The sequence below is a fragment of the Triplophysa rosa genome, linkage group LG8 (assembly GCF_024868665.1).
Source record: "Triplophysa rosa linkage group LG8, Trosa_1v2, whole genome shotgun sequence".
Lineage (NCBI taxonomy): Eukaryota > Metazoa > Chordata > Actinopteri > Cypriniformes > Nemacheilidae > Triplophysa > Triplophysa rosa.
The window spans coordinates 484700-498618 of record NC_079897.1 but is presented as its reverse complement, the minus strand read 5'-3'; the positions used below and the strand labels follow the sequence as shown (position 1 = coordinate 498618).

The following is a 13919-nucleotide window of genomic DNA, read 5'->3' as shown; positions in this document are numbered from 1 at the left end:
TATAAACGCTCTAAACTGCATTTAAACATAAAGATTATTAAAGAAAAAGTTTTAGTACAACTCGATTTATTTTTCAAACAAACGTAGCCTGTATTACGGTATGTCAATCCTGTGTGTAATGCAGAAATGTAAGACAGGACACAATTTAATCAATAGAAATAAAGGCCTCAATAGTGAAAAATTTGAACAATACAAAACAAAAGGGTACGTTTTTATATACGAAGAGTTTGGTTCCAAAATGAGACAACTCCGTTTTTAAAAAATTTCAAAAATCATGTTTTTATTATGTTATGTTTTTACTGTGTTAGTTAGCTGTATTTTTGGAGTTATTATGGCTTAAATCAAAACAAACCAACTGTAGTTTGATAGATCTGAATTGGAATGCACAATAAAAAACATGATTTTTGTAAAAGTTTCAAAACGGAGTCATCTCATTTTGGAACCAAACTCTTCATATAGACTCAAAATACAGTTTTGGGAACTGGAGCTGTGAAATGAACACAAGATATTTGAGCTTGTGCTGAAGTATTAGTCTTTTACAAATAATTTAGCATAGATTTTATGAAAGAAAAAGGTACTATTCGTGCATTATATACAGTATTGTGCTGCCTAGTATAACATGTTCCTTTGTATTGTCTGGTCATCAAGTTCACAGAGAGAACATTCTGTTAATTGAACTCCAATGCTTCACAACACTTTATTTGTTCTCTAGCTTTAACTAATCTAACGTGGCATGTTAATCCCTCCGTGTTCTTCATTCACTTCAAAAACAAGCATGTTATGAAATTGAAGTCAGGAATGTCACTGCTGTGAAATGTTCTTGAAAATTCATCTTATAAACACGTTCCTGTTGATGTGGACTGAGACGAGACACGTGTCTGAAACTCCAAGACGGAGTTAAAAAGCTAGGATTCATTTAAACTAAACATTTAGAATAAAAGAACATCACCAAACTGAAAACAAACAAAAATGGATGATGATTTTGGATCACTGATAATGAATGACTTTTATTAATGAGATGAGCGTTTGAACTGTACAACAGACATTCATTAAAGGACAAGACAAACTTTCTCTGAAAATCTGTAGAAATGTATAATCCTTCAAACCAGCATGTGTCAAAGCAACGAGGAGTGAAGATGAGTAAAGGTTGAAAAAGATTTTGTTCTTCGCAATGATGGATGTTGTGAACAATATCGAATTGTTCTGCAGTGACCACACCTCATCAAATATTCAAAACAGACTGACAGTATCACCATAACAGGTTTAATATCAATAATACACGTTACATTCGGACACAAGCAGGCGCTGGACATCGTCTGCTCAGATCAAACTCAAGGCAACATTCACATGAAGTCTGTGGATCACGTCAGAAAGAGTAAAAGTATGAAACCGGGAATAACAGAGCGAGATGAAACGCATGATGTGGCACGTGGTGAAGTGACGGACTGTTCCTCTACATGCACTAAACTCCCTGGTCTCCATCCGCACACACACTTTCTCCTTTGGTCCCATAACAAGTTAAGACTCATATAAATCAATCTGGATTAAACCGTGAAGAAGAATCAGTTCATTTCCTCGAGCCGTTTAACATTCAGAGCAAAACACTCCAGCAGTCCTTTCATTACAAAAAGCAATCCATCGGGTCTGTTCGTGTCCTTCTGACAGTAAATACGGTTCTGTGGTCAACAGTAAATTCTTCATTCACTTCTACACACTCTCGTGAAAAGTTTAGGATAAGAAAGGCAAATAATTCAAGACATTCCCCTACAAGATTCTGCAAACAACTGAATTTCAGGATGTTTAGCGGAACCCAAGACAGTTCATAAAAGCAGGCGATGTACAGAAGAGCGACAGAACATCAGCAGGTTTGTGCGACACCGTCGGAACGTGTTGACCACAAGATCTGGGGCCGAAAAAACCTCATGGAAACCGTCCGGATGAGTTTAGAGTCCGCACATGAAATGCATGATGGTCTTAAGGTGCTCGAGTGAAGCTTCTCATTGGCTGCTGGCGCTGTGGGACACTGTGATGCACAGAGGAGCTGGTCCTCTATGAAACGTCAACCGTGTGGAGAGCAGCAGGCGTCCGTCTCGCCCCGCCCCGCCCTCGCCCTTCACCTCTCCTCCTCCTTTACCGTCAGTACAGACTCCAGGGCCGATGAAGCTGAGAGTGAGACAGCAGTGAGGATGAGGAGGATGAGGAGGATGATGAAGACTCCGAGGGTCCGAGCTGCTTTCCACACACACACATTCAGTCCATCTTCTCTTTCTGCACTAGTTTGGGAGCGTCAACAAAGTCCCGTCCGTTGAAGAGAATGACGCCACCCGTGACGATGCTTGCAGAGCCCCAGAACAGCACGTAGGCCAAAGTCTCCGTCCACGTGTCACCTGCGGGGCGGCGAAATTCCGAGAATGAGCAACACCGTCATTCACGTGATGAAGGAAGAAAGGAAGTTATCAGAGTTATCTTACCGGCCATGAGCAGACAGATGATGCACATCGAGAACGCCACGACCATAATGATGGGCAGCTGCAGGGACAGAGAAAGAGTTCAGCACGCATTCTCAATATTCATGTATCTGCACTTAAAATGCGTTACAAAATAATTCAAGATGCACCGATACTACATTTATCCACCGATACCCATAGCCGACTATACAGAGTGACATCTGCCGATGCTGTTTTTGAAGATTACGTGAATATATAGTCATTTTCTGTAAGTTATTCATATAATGATTAATAATATTGAACATCAAACTGGTGATATTTCTGAACTTTTTCTATATACAGAGCACAAATCCATAGCATTTTCCTGTCCTGTTTTGATTGACAGGATATGACGGCCCTGATCATCGGCTGTTTTTAAACTATCGGCCAACATCCTCCAGCTGAACTCAAACCTGATTCGGTGTCTCTTACCGTGAGGAACTTCCAGTCTTTGGGTTCATGTAGAGGTGTGTTCATATCTGCTTCTTCCACGGCGTAATTCCCAAGGAACAGATCGATGGAGTCCTGGAGAAACAGCAAAATCAAACACTGGGTATTGCGTGTGTGTGCAGGTTTGGTCCAGATTATTCTCACCAATATAATTAAAGATGTTCAACGGTGACTAGAGCTGAACAAAGACTCACCTGGAACATGTAGGAGCATCTTACAAATGCTCCAGATGATGCGAGTCTTTAAATCAAATGATTTCTCTGAGGGTTTGGTTTAATCAAGTCTACGAGAGGACCTCACTAACACAGTGAAACAAACATGTGTGTGTGTGTGTGTTCATGTTTGTATATCCCGGTGGGGACCTAAACCTGAATACACACCAACACATGGGGACTCGTGTCACTGTGGGGACCAAAATTGAGGTCCTCATGGGCACAAAAGCTTATAAATTGTACAGAACAATATTTTTTACAAATCTAAAAATGCAAAAAGTGTTCTATGATCTTTAGGTTTAGGGATAGGGTTAGGGATAGGGGATAGAATATACAGTTTGTACAGTATAAAAAACATTACGCCTATGGACTGTCCCCACGGGGATAGTCAACCAAAGCCTGTGGTGTGTGTGTGTGTGTGTGTGTGTGTGTGTGTGTGAGTGTGTGTGTGTGTGCGTGCGTGTGCGTGCGAGTGTGTGTATGCGTGTGTGTGCGTGTGAGTGTGTGTGTGTGTGTGTGTGCGTGTGTGAGTGTGTGTGTGTGTGCGTGTGTGTGTGCGTGTGTGAGTGCGTGTGTGTGCGCGTGTGTGTGTGTGTGTGTTTGTCTCCCTCCCGCAGCAGAATCTCAATGACATCAGCCCACCTGTCTGAATCCATCTGAGAAATTGTTCTTGTAGTATCTGATCATCGAGTTCCAGCCATCCATTAACAGACCCCAATGAGTTCTCTTCCCTGTCCTGAGACCAGAGAGAGAGAGAACATGACAAACCCTCCCAACAGCCAGAGAAGAACAGAGAACACAAACGAGACAAAAGCAGAGATAGTCAGAAAAAGACATGATCACAGCAAAGAAGAGAAAAACAGAGCTGTCCTGCTCACCGTGTGAAGTCCGTCTTCAGTGCTCCTGTGCCCGCGTACTGTTTAGCACACGCATTAGCATTGTCTGCCCACGCTGCAGGAGAAGAGAGATGAGAAACACACGGCAAATATAGGAGTTTATGAACGGAATAATCGGACCTCTTGCTGCCAAGTGTAAAATCCATTCAACCACAACACCATTAAAACATCATCGCAGTGATTATACACGATCAGTGTCAGCCTGCACCCAAAACAATGAGCAGATACGAACACTATGATGACATCGGAATTGACATCTGTCCAAACGTAAAAAGTGACCAAACACGACATGTGACGGTCAGTTATCAGACTGGGAATGATGCCGGATGAAGCGGTTGCTTACCATTCTTGTACATTTTCTCGAAATCTGCCTGTTCTTCAATCTGCTGGCCTACATGAAGAACTCCCATCCGCTACGGACACACAACACACACCCTCAGTTTTGACTATACACAACTGCACATGCACACGCAATCCACCGCGATTCAATGACCAAAAGAAATGCATGGAGAGACACGTGTGCCGCACGCACCACTAACTGCGACTGCAGAGACCTGCGGGCCAGAAGACTCTGAATGACGTTGGTACGATCCAGACAGTCCATGCAGTTGCTTCTGAACGTCCCGTCCTGTTGCACCTGGACTGTTCCATCAGAATCCACCAGAAAGTAGCTGTTTAAAACACACACGTGAGTGACGTGATCCTCACGCAGAGAAGAATGTCCGAGAACAACAAACATGCATGAAGGGCCTCATCCAAACGCACATCATACCCGAACTCATCCTGCATCTCAGCCACCGTGTCCACCAGGACCTGCAGGCGATGCCACCTCATGCGACTGCACTCCTTATGGAAGTCAAATGCTACATACCTGCGGGAGAAGACCAGAGGGTGTGAGACCTGCAACGCGTGTTCACGTCTGTCGTGTGAAGGTCTCATCATCTCACCTGATCATACCGTTACCCAGACCGTTCACCATCTTTGAGAAGGCCAGCTCTAGAGGTTTCTCGGAGCCCTTCTGATTGATCTGGAGATTAAACACAGAGAGAGATCCTCAGAAAAGATCTTCACACAGCAGCGAGAGCTTCGTGTGGCAGCAGTAAACACACAACGTACCAGGTTGAGAATGACTTGTTTGCCGTATGTTATGATCTGCGAGTCGAAGTGTCTCTGGAATCCGTCCAGCTGTGAGAGAACATGTTACACATTTCTTGTAAGCACGCCTGTCCGGAGATAAAGAAATCATGTCGAAACGGAACAAAGCTCACATGATTGACGTTTTTGCTGATCTGTGGGCGGGGCTTGTATTTGAGGTTGGGTCTCTGAGACCAGTAGAACGGTATAGACCCTCGAGTCTGTGGAAGAGAACAGATGGATCCATCATTCATCCGTTCGTGGAGATCAGAACTAGTGTCATGCGAGTGTCTCTGAACGAGAAGTGAAAACACAAGCACAATCGGACAGACAGGCTCTTGGTTCAAAGGGCATGTTTAGAGAGATCACAGAAAGGTATGAAGCGGTTTAACAAGAGAACCTAGGAGAAGTGATCGGAAAGCTCAGCGCAGCCTTTAGAAAGTGACATTTCATGAACTCGCCTGTATAAATGAAGCTTTAGCTCCGTTATACTGCACAATCTGCTCCGTCTCCACAAAATTGGCCGCATGACCTTCAGAATCAATACCTGCAACAGAAAGATTGTGTAGTAGCCTACCAAGTGAGCACTGCAGAAATGAGAAACCAAACTCGCAGTCTAACAAAAACTGATTCCAAGCAAATCCTCATCTAGAAAGGTGCGTCTCTACAGGCGGATCGGCTGGGTCCAGTGAGCAGATGTCACAAGCGTTACCTCGTACGTAGTATCGAACGCCAGCGCGGAAGCAGCTCCGTCTGGAAATGATGCACCAATCAAAGACTTTGCCGTTGATGCAGCAGGACCTCATGGTGATATCTGTCAGCTCTTATTAAGGACTGGCACATGTGGAAAATAAAGTGTCAAAATGCACACAAAAAATATGTACGGTTTATTCGATGCATCATGAAAGGATACAGCCTTGAATAACAGGAAAGACAAACTTGTGCAGCTGTAAGAAAACACAGCGTGAAAGATAGTCACACCTCATCTGCGTGCAGCTTTTTGCTTTCATTTTACAGCTGAAAGATATATTGAATATCATTTTAATGCTATTTTTATCATCACTAGGGTTGGGTGGTGTCTGCCAAATTGGCATCGGACTATGTCTACAGTGAAACATGGTGATGGATGATGACATCGCCCTGCGGCGTTATAAAGTGTGGCGCGTCTAGGCACGAGCGGCGCAGACACATCTTCTTTATTGCTGGCATCACACACTACACGATAAAATCTGCAGACTAGCCAGGGCTGTACAGTGCGGCATATATGTCGCACATGCTACGAAAAAAGTCTGTGCTAAGAGTAAATTAGCCAGTGTAGCATGCATGCGATACAGTTTGGCAGGTGCATTAAACAGAGCTGCGTGTTTGTGTGAAGTGCGTTTGTCGTCGTGCTTGTTTGTCTGTGACATTAATCAATGGCGCACCTCTATATTACATAGTTTTAGTCTATTTTGCGAGTTTTCCGGCTGCATCGAGTCCACACACCTAGATGCAGACTGGCGGACGCAGAATCCTGTTATTTAAAATGTCATCTGGCTGTTCCGAGTGAATGAGCTGCACAGTTAACGTGCTACATGAGTGACGCTCGTGGATTTGTCTGCGTCTGCACTGTCTGAGGATATAAACACATGAACTTCAGTTTCAGTTTACTATGGTAAATAGCTACTACAGTACTTTGTGTGGACAAATATATCGCTATGGTATAGTAAAAAAAGAAAAACACAGAATTTAGAAAAATTAAAACAAATTTAGATAAACTAAAAAGGGTACGGCCCTTATTTATCCATCTGTGTGTAACATTAATGTCATTTGTCAGTTACCTGCCTATTCATGCCATGAACTGCACTTGAATATTTTTTTTAATGATGACAACAGACGCTTCGTACTGGTGCTACAACAGTTTGGCCTGTGCTACAAAACTTCAAACCTCTGTAGCGCCAGTGCTATGTGCAAAAAACATTAGCGTACAGCCCTGCTAGCACAGACTTTCTGCAACAAGTCCAGACTGAAAATCTGAGCAAAAGTCTTGTAATGTACACTCTCGCTCCAGCCTTTAGCCTTGTTCATATTTGTTTACAACAGAGCAGCGAGAGTCACGTAACGAAAGTGAAACATTTGCTGGAATCACGATGCCGGCTCAACATCATCATGTCTATCGGCCCAACCCTAATCATCACTGTGCTAGTTCTTCATTGTGTGCAACCCGAGTAAACTGGGATCATTTCAATCACATTTTCCTTTCATTACTACATACAATTGCTTATCATAACTTACGTAAATATATAATTTAGACATACATAAATGAAAACTGTCAAAAGCTGAAGACACGCACATGTTTATCTTTATCATCCATCCGTAGTTCAAACACAACGATGCAGTTTGTTTGTTTGTTTGTGGTTTATTTACCTCTGGCTGAGCTGTAAATTCTCTCAGCAGATGACCGTTCCACACAAACCTCTGATCTGCCTGCAGACAAAACAAAGAAAGATTTGCTTTGTAGTCATACCGCAACACTAAGCTTTAAAGAACACGTCTCTCTCTCGCTCACCCGCTCCAGTAAGCTCATCTCCTGAAACTCCGGGCTGGTGTTGGACAGACGCTGTAGTGTGTGCGTCAGGTCGTAGTCTGTGGTGAAGTAGAAACCGTCTGTGTTCAAGACGTTGTTGATCATGGTCAGAAAGGCCTTGTTGTCCTGCATCTGGAAGAGCAGCATAACAAAAGCAAAATATTTTTGTCACCCAGGCAAAAGCTGTGGTCTGAATTTCATTACAGACATAAACCTCTCAGTAATAATGCAGGGTGTGCTGTGCTCCAACGTTCACTTCTAACCTGGTTATCAGTGAGATGTAAAACGGTCTTCTTGTATGAGATGATGTCAAAGTCGACAGCTTTCCAGACCGCACGACCGAGCAGATCTCCCACTTTCTTCTTCTTTGTGATGACGATCAGATACACGCCTGAGAACAACGAGATACGCAAGATATCATAACACTCTGAAAACATCCGTTTGATGTTCTTATGTTGGACTGTCCTGTTGGATAAACTTAAAAAATATAGATATTTCAAATTCAACATCTTGTGAAGCATGACCAATCCAATTAACACGAACACTGATTGATTAAAAAGAAGCCAATTCTTCAATTTGGAAATGAGAGTTCAGACCTGCCACCAGTCGTATGGTTCCCATGATGCCACAGATCGGTCGAGTGACGGCTGACGGAGGGACATCCTTCCTCACTGAAACAATGAACAGAGTTTATATATATATAAAACAACACATGCTCGAGGAGCAAACCTAGTGGAAATCCTTCGGAGATCAGTTTCAAACACACCCGCAGTATTCCAAAATACCTTCAAGTGTTTCTCAAAACTTTCGTTTGCATCCTAATTCGGCTTGAAATGTTGAAATGACGTTTAACAAAGAATCCCTCATGAGCCCCACTGAGCATGCGTCCACTTCAGTCCTGTGCCTGGCGTGCACTGTACGCATGTTTAATTCACCGAGCTCTGTCATACCTGTCAGGGTCATTTCCGTGGACACCCTGTCGATGGCCAGAACATCAGCGACACCATCGTCACAGGCTTCAACGTAGAACTTCTCAGGGGTTGTGTGTCTGTGAATAGAGAGGGCAAGTTCATGTTTATTCTGTTGAAAAAAACAGCATATGCTTGATGCTGGTTTCAGCTGGTCCTTAGCTGGTTTCAGCTGGTCAAACCAGCATCAAAACATACCTAACCCAGTTTATGCTGGTTTTTCAACAGGGTACATACTGCATGTATTTCTATTTATTTCCAGTACAATACTACACCTGATGTCTATATATGTTTTATATTACCGTGTACGTGGCTCATTTCTTTGGTATTATTGTGCATGGTAGATTTATTGAGTCAAACTGTGGCTAGGATCACGTGTAGCAATACTGTGAATAAATTGTGAACTTCCACGGCTGTCATTCGTGCGTAAGTCTCTTAATGGTCACAGTTGAACACTTATTTCCTTGCTCTGTGGTATTGGTGTTCAAAACAATGTTCGTTTTTCTCTACCGTGTCTATTAGGAATATGTATGCACTGCAGAGATACCTTTAGATCTACACTTGATGAATGGAAGTTTTCTCATTGGTCAGTTATGCTAGCTCTTAAGTGTACACAAGTTACCACATAGAGAATGTAACATATCGCAGAGCATATCACGACGCAGATGGGATTCTACAGCGAGCGAGCATTAAAAGCACTGCTGCCCGACAGTGCTGTCTAGCTAGGCAGCTCACTAGGGTTTGAAACACCGCCACGGTGACGGGCGAAAGTATGTAGTTCGCTGTCGCTCCTGAGGTGAATTAAAGACCTCAAACGATCAAAGACCAGCAGTAATGATTCTAACTGACGCGTGTGTACTCGACGGACATCAGAAGATGGACATTTATACTCACAGATTGAAGGTATTGTAGGTGGTCGCCATTTTTCTATTCGCTCTCGCCTGACCTTCGTGACGTGTCAGTGCGGCAGCGGGAAGCGCGCGACGGCCAGCGATGCTACTTTGACGTCGACCGGATATGACCTGTAATAAAAGTCCCTGCAAAACGTTTCTAATCTAAAACTAAAATAGAAATTACAATCCACGGTGCACGTCGATAGTTGTTATATAATCCATGTATATAGTAATATATGAAGAGTTTGGTTCCAAAATGAGATAACTCCGTTTTTAAACATTTTCAAAAATCATGTTTATTTTATGGTGCATTCCAATTAATATCAATCAAACTGCAGTTGGTTTGTTTTGATTTAAGCCATAATAACAGTAAAAAAACAGCAAATTTACACAATAAAAACATGATAACATAATAAAAAACATGATTTTTGATTTTTTTTTAAAACGGAGTTATCTCATTTTTCATATATAATCCAAAGACTGGAATACGAGTTGTTCAAATTAGCATAAATCAAAGATAGCACACCTGTGACAGCCAGTGTAGCTACCCGTTAAGAACAAACACAACTTTGTTGTTTAGGGGGTTTTTGTAGTGATACATTTTTCATTCCCTCCCCAAACTTCCACTTGGTAAAGATATTGGGTTGCTACAACAGCCTCGACATTTAGAAGTCTGCCTCACACACATTCTGTCATCATTTATTCTCTCTCATGTGTTTGTTAATCTGTATGCGAGTCTTTCTTCGGTGGAACACAACAGAAGATATTTTGAGAAATGTCTCTGGGGTTTTGTGTTCATGCAATGGAAGCCAATGGGGTTCAGTGTTGTTTGGTTATCAGCATTCTTCAAAATATCTTTTGTGTTCTGCATTTTTATTTTGGGGAACTGTCCCTTTAGTATTTAAATTAAATAGGTAGTTATGAGGTTGCAAGTCATTTTTCTTTTCTTTTTTAAACACGCTACAAAATAAAAAAAGGATCTGCAAATTCCAATCATATAAAACATTATTATGAATAATAATACAAGTTCAAAACAAACAATCCGCACATGACATCAAAACACTGTCAATTATAATCAGAAAAAACTGAGGTGTACTTTGTTTTATTGCACACTTTAATACAAAGTCACAACAACCAAAACGAAGTATAAACGTCCTGAGAAAAATACGTTCTTTTTTGTATAACACCTTCAGATAATAAATATGCAGTCTTTTTTAAAACGTTAGTGAATATCACTAGAGAAGAGTGAAGCATCGTGGGAGCAGTGGTCATCTGGTGCTGCCCGCCGGCTGCCAGCCTCGGTGCTTCATACTGGTGCTGGGCTGACGCCGCAGAAGATCATCACCTTTATCAATGTCTTTGGGTTTATCATAAATGGTTGATATATGAAATTCTTTTTTGGCTTTCTTAAGTGGAAGGAAGGAGCTGAGCTTCTCTCCATGGTACCTACAAAGACATAAAATAGAAAACAAAATGTACAGGCCTCTCAACTCAAAGTCTCCACATGTGCAGTAGATCAGCTGGTGAACACTCACCCGAAGCCTCTCTTGCAGTTCGGATGTTGTCCTTCACTCTCTAAAGCCTCAAAGATGCCAGGCTGGCTGTTCCCGAGCCCCTCGCCATCCTTCCATCCCTGTTTCTCCATCACACGCCGACCTACTCCCTAAAACACACACACACCGTTTTAAACCCAGAACAACAGAAGCACATTTTGATTGAGACATTCTACTCTTCAACAGCTCAAGAGCAGTGGAATAACTCCTCCAAACCTTTGTAAACCTCTCAAAGCTTCCGATTTTATGTTGACGTCCAGGAAGCCCGTCCAGCCCCTCTCGCAGCCTCCGCTCGGAGCGCATGCGGACGTAATCTCTGGCATCCATGTCACCTCCATCTGAGAGAATACACAAGAGATAAATGCAGTAAATCAACAAATACAGTTTTATAAGCTGTGTTCTGTAACGTTTCACATGGGACACAAACAGACCATTTTTTGTGTCATATCATTTACTACCATCATTTGAATCATCACTACAAAATATGTCACTGTCAAACCTTATTTGTGTTCCGATTTGAGAAAAGTTGGTAAAATGGCACTAGTGAAACTAATGAAGACTTAGAAGACTATGACACGTGAATGTCACTTTAAAGGTGAACAAAATATGAGAGAGAGTTTTCTCCAAATCCATAGACAGATGATGCCGCTCTGTACATAAACAACATGATTTTACCTTGGTCATAATAAACGCTCATGTCCACGTCCCAATCATCTGCTGTCTGCTCGTCGAAATCTGTCCAAAATCACATTCAAGCAATACGGGTCAATACAGAGAATTACTAACACACGAATGATGCACGAAGACATTTTTCATCTATTCTTTCTTTAAACCTGAATTTGGAAATAAGATCGTACATCTCTGCTTCTCTTCATTTTAAGTTGAGTTGACAGTTCCATTTATCATCTATGTTTCTTCATCTTTTAAACTTGGTCTGAAGTTTTACCATACCTCCTTCCTCCTCCTGCCAGAACTGAGCGTCTGTGTAGAAGACGAGTCCAGATCCTCCCTTCTCCCACTTCAGCTCAATCTCCTCCTCAAACAATCTCTCTTTCGTGCGCTCCTGGCTGGTGACGTCCTCGTGAAGAGCCTCGTGTCTCTCCCACTCCTCACAGCAGTCGTCGTCCTGAAAATAACACAAACCGTCACTACTACAGCACTTCATATCATAGTTATTATAGTTTTGATCATATTTTAAATGAGCTTTTATTTTGAGATTTTTCGTTTTTATGTTCATTTTAGTTGAAGTTTTTGCAATTTTGGTGTATTTTATGATTTTCTTCGTTTTTTATGTTGTTTTTAACTATGTAAGATTAATTAATTTTTTGTTTAATTTTCGTTTCTTATTATAATTTCAGTGCTTTAAACTTATTTCACTTTCATTTTTGAGGCAACATTTCACTTTTTCATTTAGTTTACGTTTTTCCAATAGTTTTTTAGGTCAATATTTTAGTTGATTTCAATGAACAGAAACGGTTTCACACTTTTAATTTTAGCAAACTAAAATAACCTTTCTTCAATCTGTTGATTTCACCCATTTCAAAACAGCCGCAGAGAATGTGACCATGCACTTTAGACTAAACTCACATCATCAGGGCCTGACAGCTCCTCATCATCACCATCCGCCTCCCGTGACTCTTGATTGACAGGCGGAGGAGAGCCGCGATGAGCCGTTCTGCGGGGGTCAACACCTCCAGGCCCCGATAGTTCCACCCCATCCGCTGTGAACACGCTCTCCTCCGTAGACGTCACGACGGCAGTGTTGTGATATTGGTAAGGCACGTTCCCGTAGCGGCGATTCGAGCCCGTCTTCGGGAAGATGAGCCCGAGCTTGCGAATGAGGTGCGGCGGGAGGCGGCAGGACTGGATGAGCGCGAGGAAGATGCTGACCGGAGTCCCGACGTTCCCAGCGGGCATGAGAGACGGTGGATTGAGCTCCGGGAGGCCCTTGAGGTCCCGTACGGTGAACTGCTGCGACTGGGAGACGTGACGTCTCAACTCAGCCTTCGTCTTGTAAGGGAATGAATTTGACTCTGTAAACGGAAAATAAAGCCACGACTAGGAACCATGAAAACACGTGTGTTTTTGTTCCCACCCAACACACTACCAGTAAAGACCTTTGCAGTTTCCATTAAAACCAATTACAATCCAGTTAGAACCATTAAATCCAGCAGAATTTCTATGACTGTGTTTGTTTGGATAAAGTCACTGACTGGGCTTTTATTCTACCAGAGTAACGTTAACTAAAGAAATGCCACGGTACTGATCCAAACAGTGTTGTTGTTCTAGTGTTCTCACCTGTCCGGTCTGATACTCTGACTCTCCTGATCAGACACCTTCTGCTCAACCAGTTACCAGCAGAGTCGATCCACTGGTTACCAGAATACATCTTCACGAATCTGTCTGATGCCTCTGAACGAACCGACACCACACAACAGCACGAGCCCTCGTCTTTGCCCTCGGGAGCATCAGTCCGCTCACTGGCACCAGCGTCCGTCGTCTTAAATCCCGCCGTCTGGACTCGAACCTCCGGGCGGTGTCGGTAGTGGAAGCAATGGAAGCCTTTGCTCTCTATAAATTGACTAAAGTAGTTCCGCAAATCCGCGGATCTTAACCCGAGAGAAATGTTGTTTATTACGAAATACACCGCGGACTCCGACTCCGCCATGTTTGTGTGCGAAGCCGGATAGACAACGACGCTCAACGCCACAATATTTCAAAATAAAAGTCACAGGCCTGAACGACGCTGATTAAAAACAAA

General features: G+C 42.6%; 2 protein-coding genes across 2 annotated transcripts; both read right to left on the bottom strand.

Annotated features, from left to right (window-relative positions):
- Positions 1–1241: 1241 nt before the first annotated feature.
- On the bottom strand, positions 1242–9713 carry sacm1lb (SAC1 like phosphatidylinositide phosphatase b). Its single transcript, XM_057340253.1, has 20 exons — positions 9607–9713; positions 8695–8792; positions 8341–8415; positions 8008–8135; positions 7727–7876; positions 7585–7644; positions 6092–6125; positions 5891–5992; positions 5640–5725; positions 5313–5399; positions 5161–5229; positions 4992–5071; positions 4817–4915; positions 4577–4715; positions 4388–4457; positions 4027–4099; positions 3791–3884; positions 2919–3011; positions 2472–2529; positions 1242–2387 (listed from the first exon to the last, which is right to left on the bottom strand). The coding sequence occupies exons 1-20, from the start codon at positions 9633–9635 to the stop codon at positions 2251–2253; spliced, it is 1761 nt and encodes a 586-aa protein (XP_057196236.1). The 5' UTR covers positions 9636–9713; the 3' UTR covers positions 1242–2250.
- Positions 9714–10565: 852 nt separating this feature from the next.
- On the bottom strand, positions 10566–13882 carry gpatch3 (G patch domain containing 3). The gene is made up of 7 exons (XM_057340257.1): positions 13457–13882; positions 12746–13191; positions 12110–12284; positions 11834–11893; positions 11375–11496; positions 11141–11268; positions 10566–11051 (listed from the first exon to the last, which is right to left on the bottom strand). Exons 1-7 carry the CDS (start codon positions 13824–13826, stop codon positions 10874–10876), a joined length of 1479 nt encoding a protein of 492 aa, XP_057196240.1. The 5' UTR covers positions 13827–13882; the 3' UTR covers positions 10566–10873.
- Positions 13883–13919: the final 37 nt, after the last annotated feature.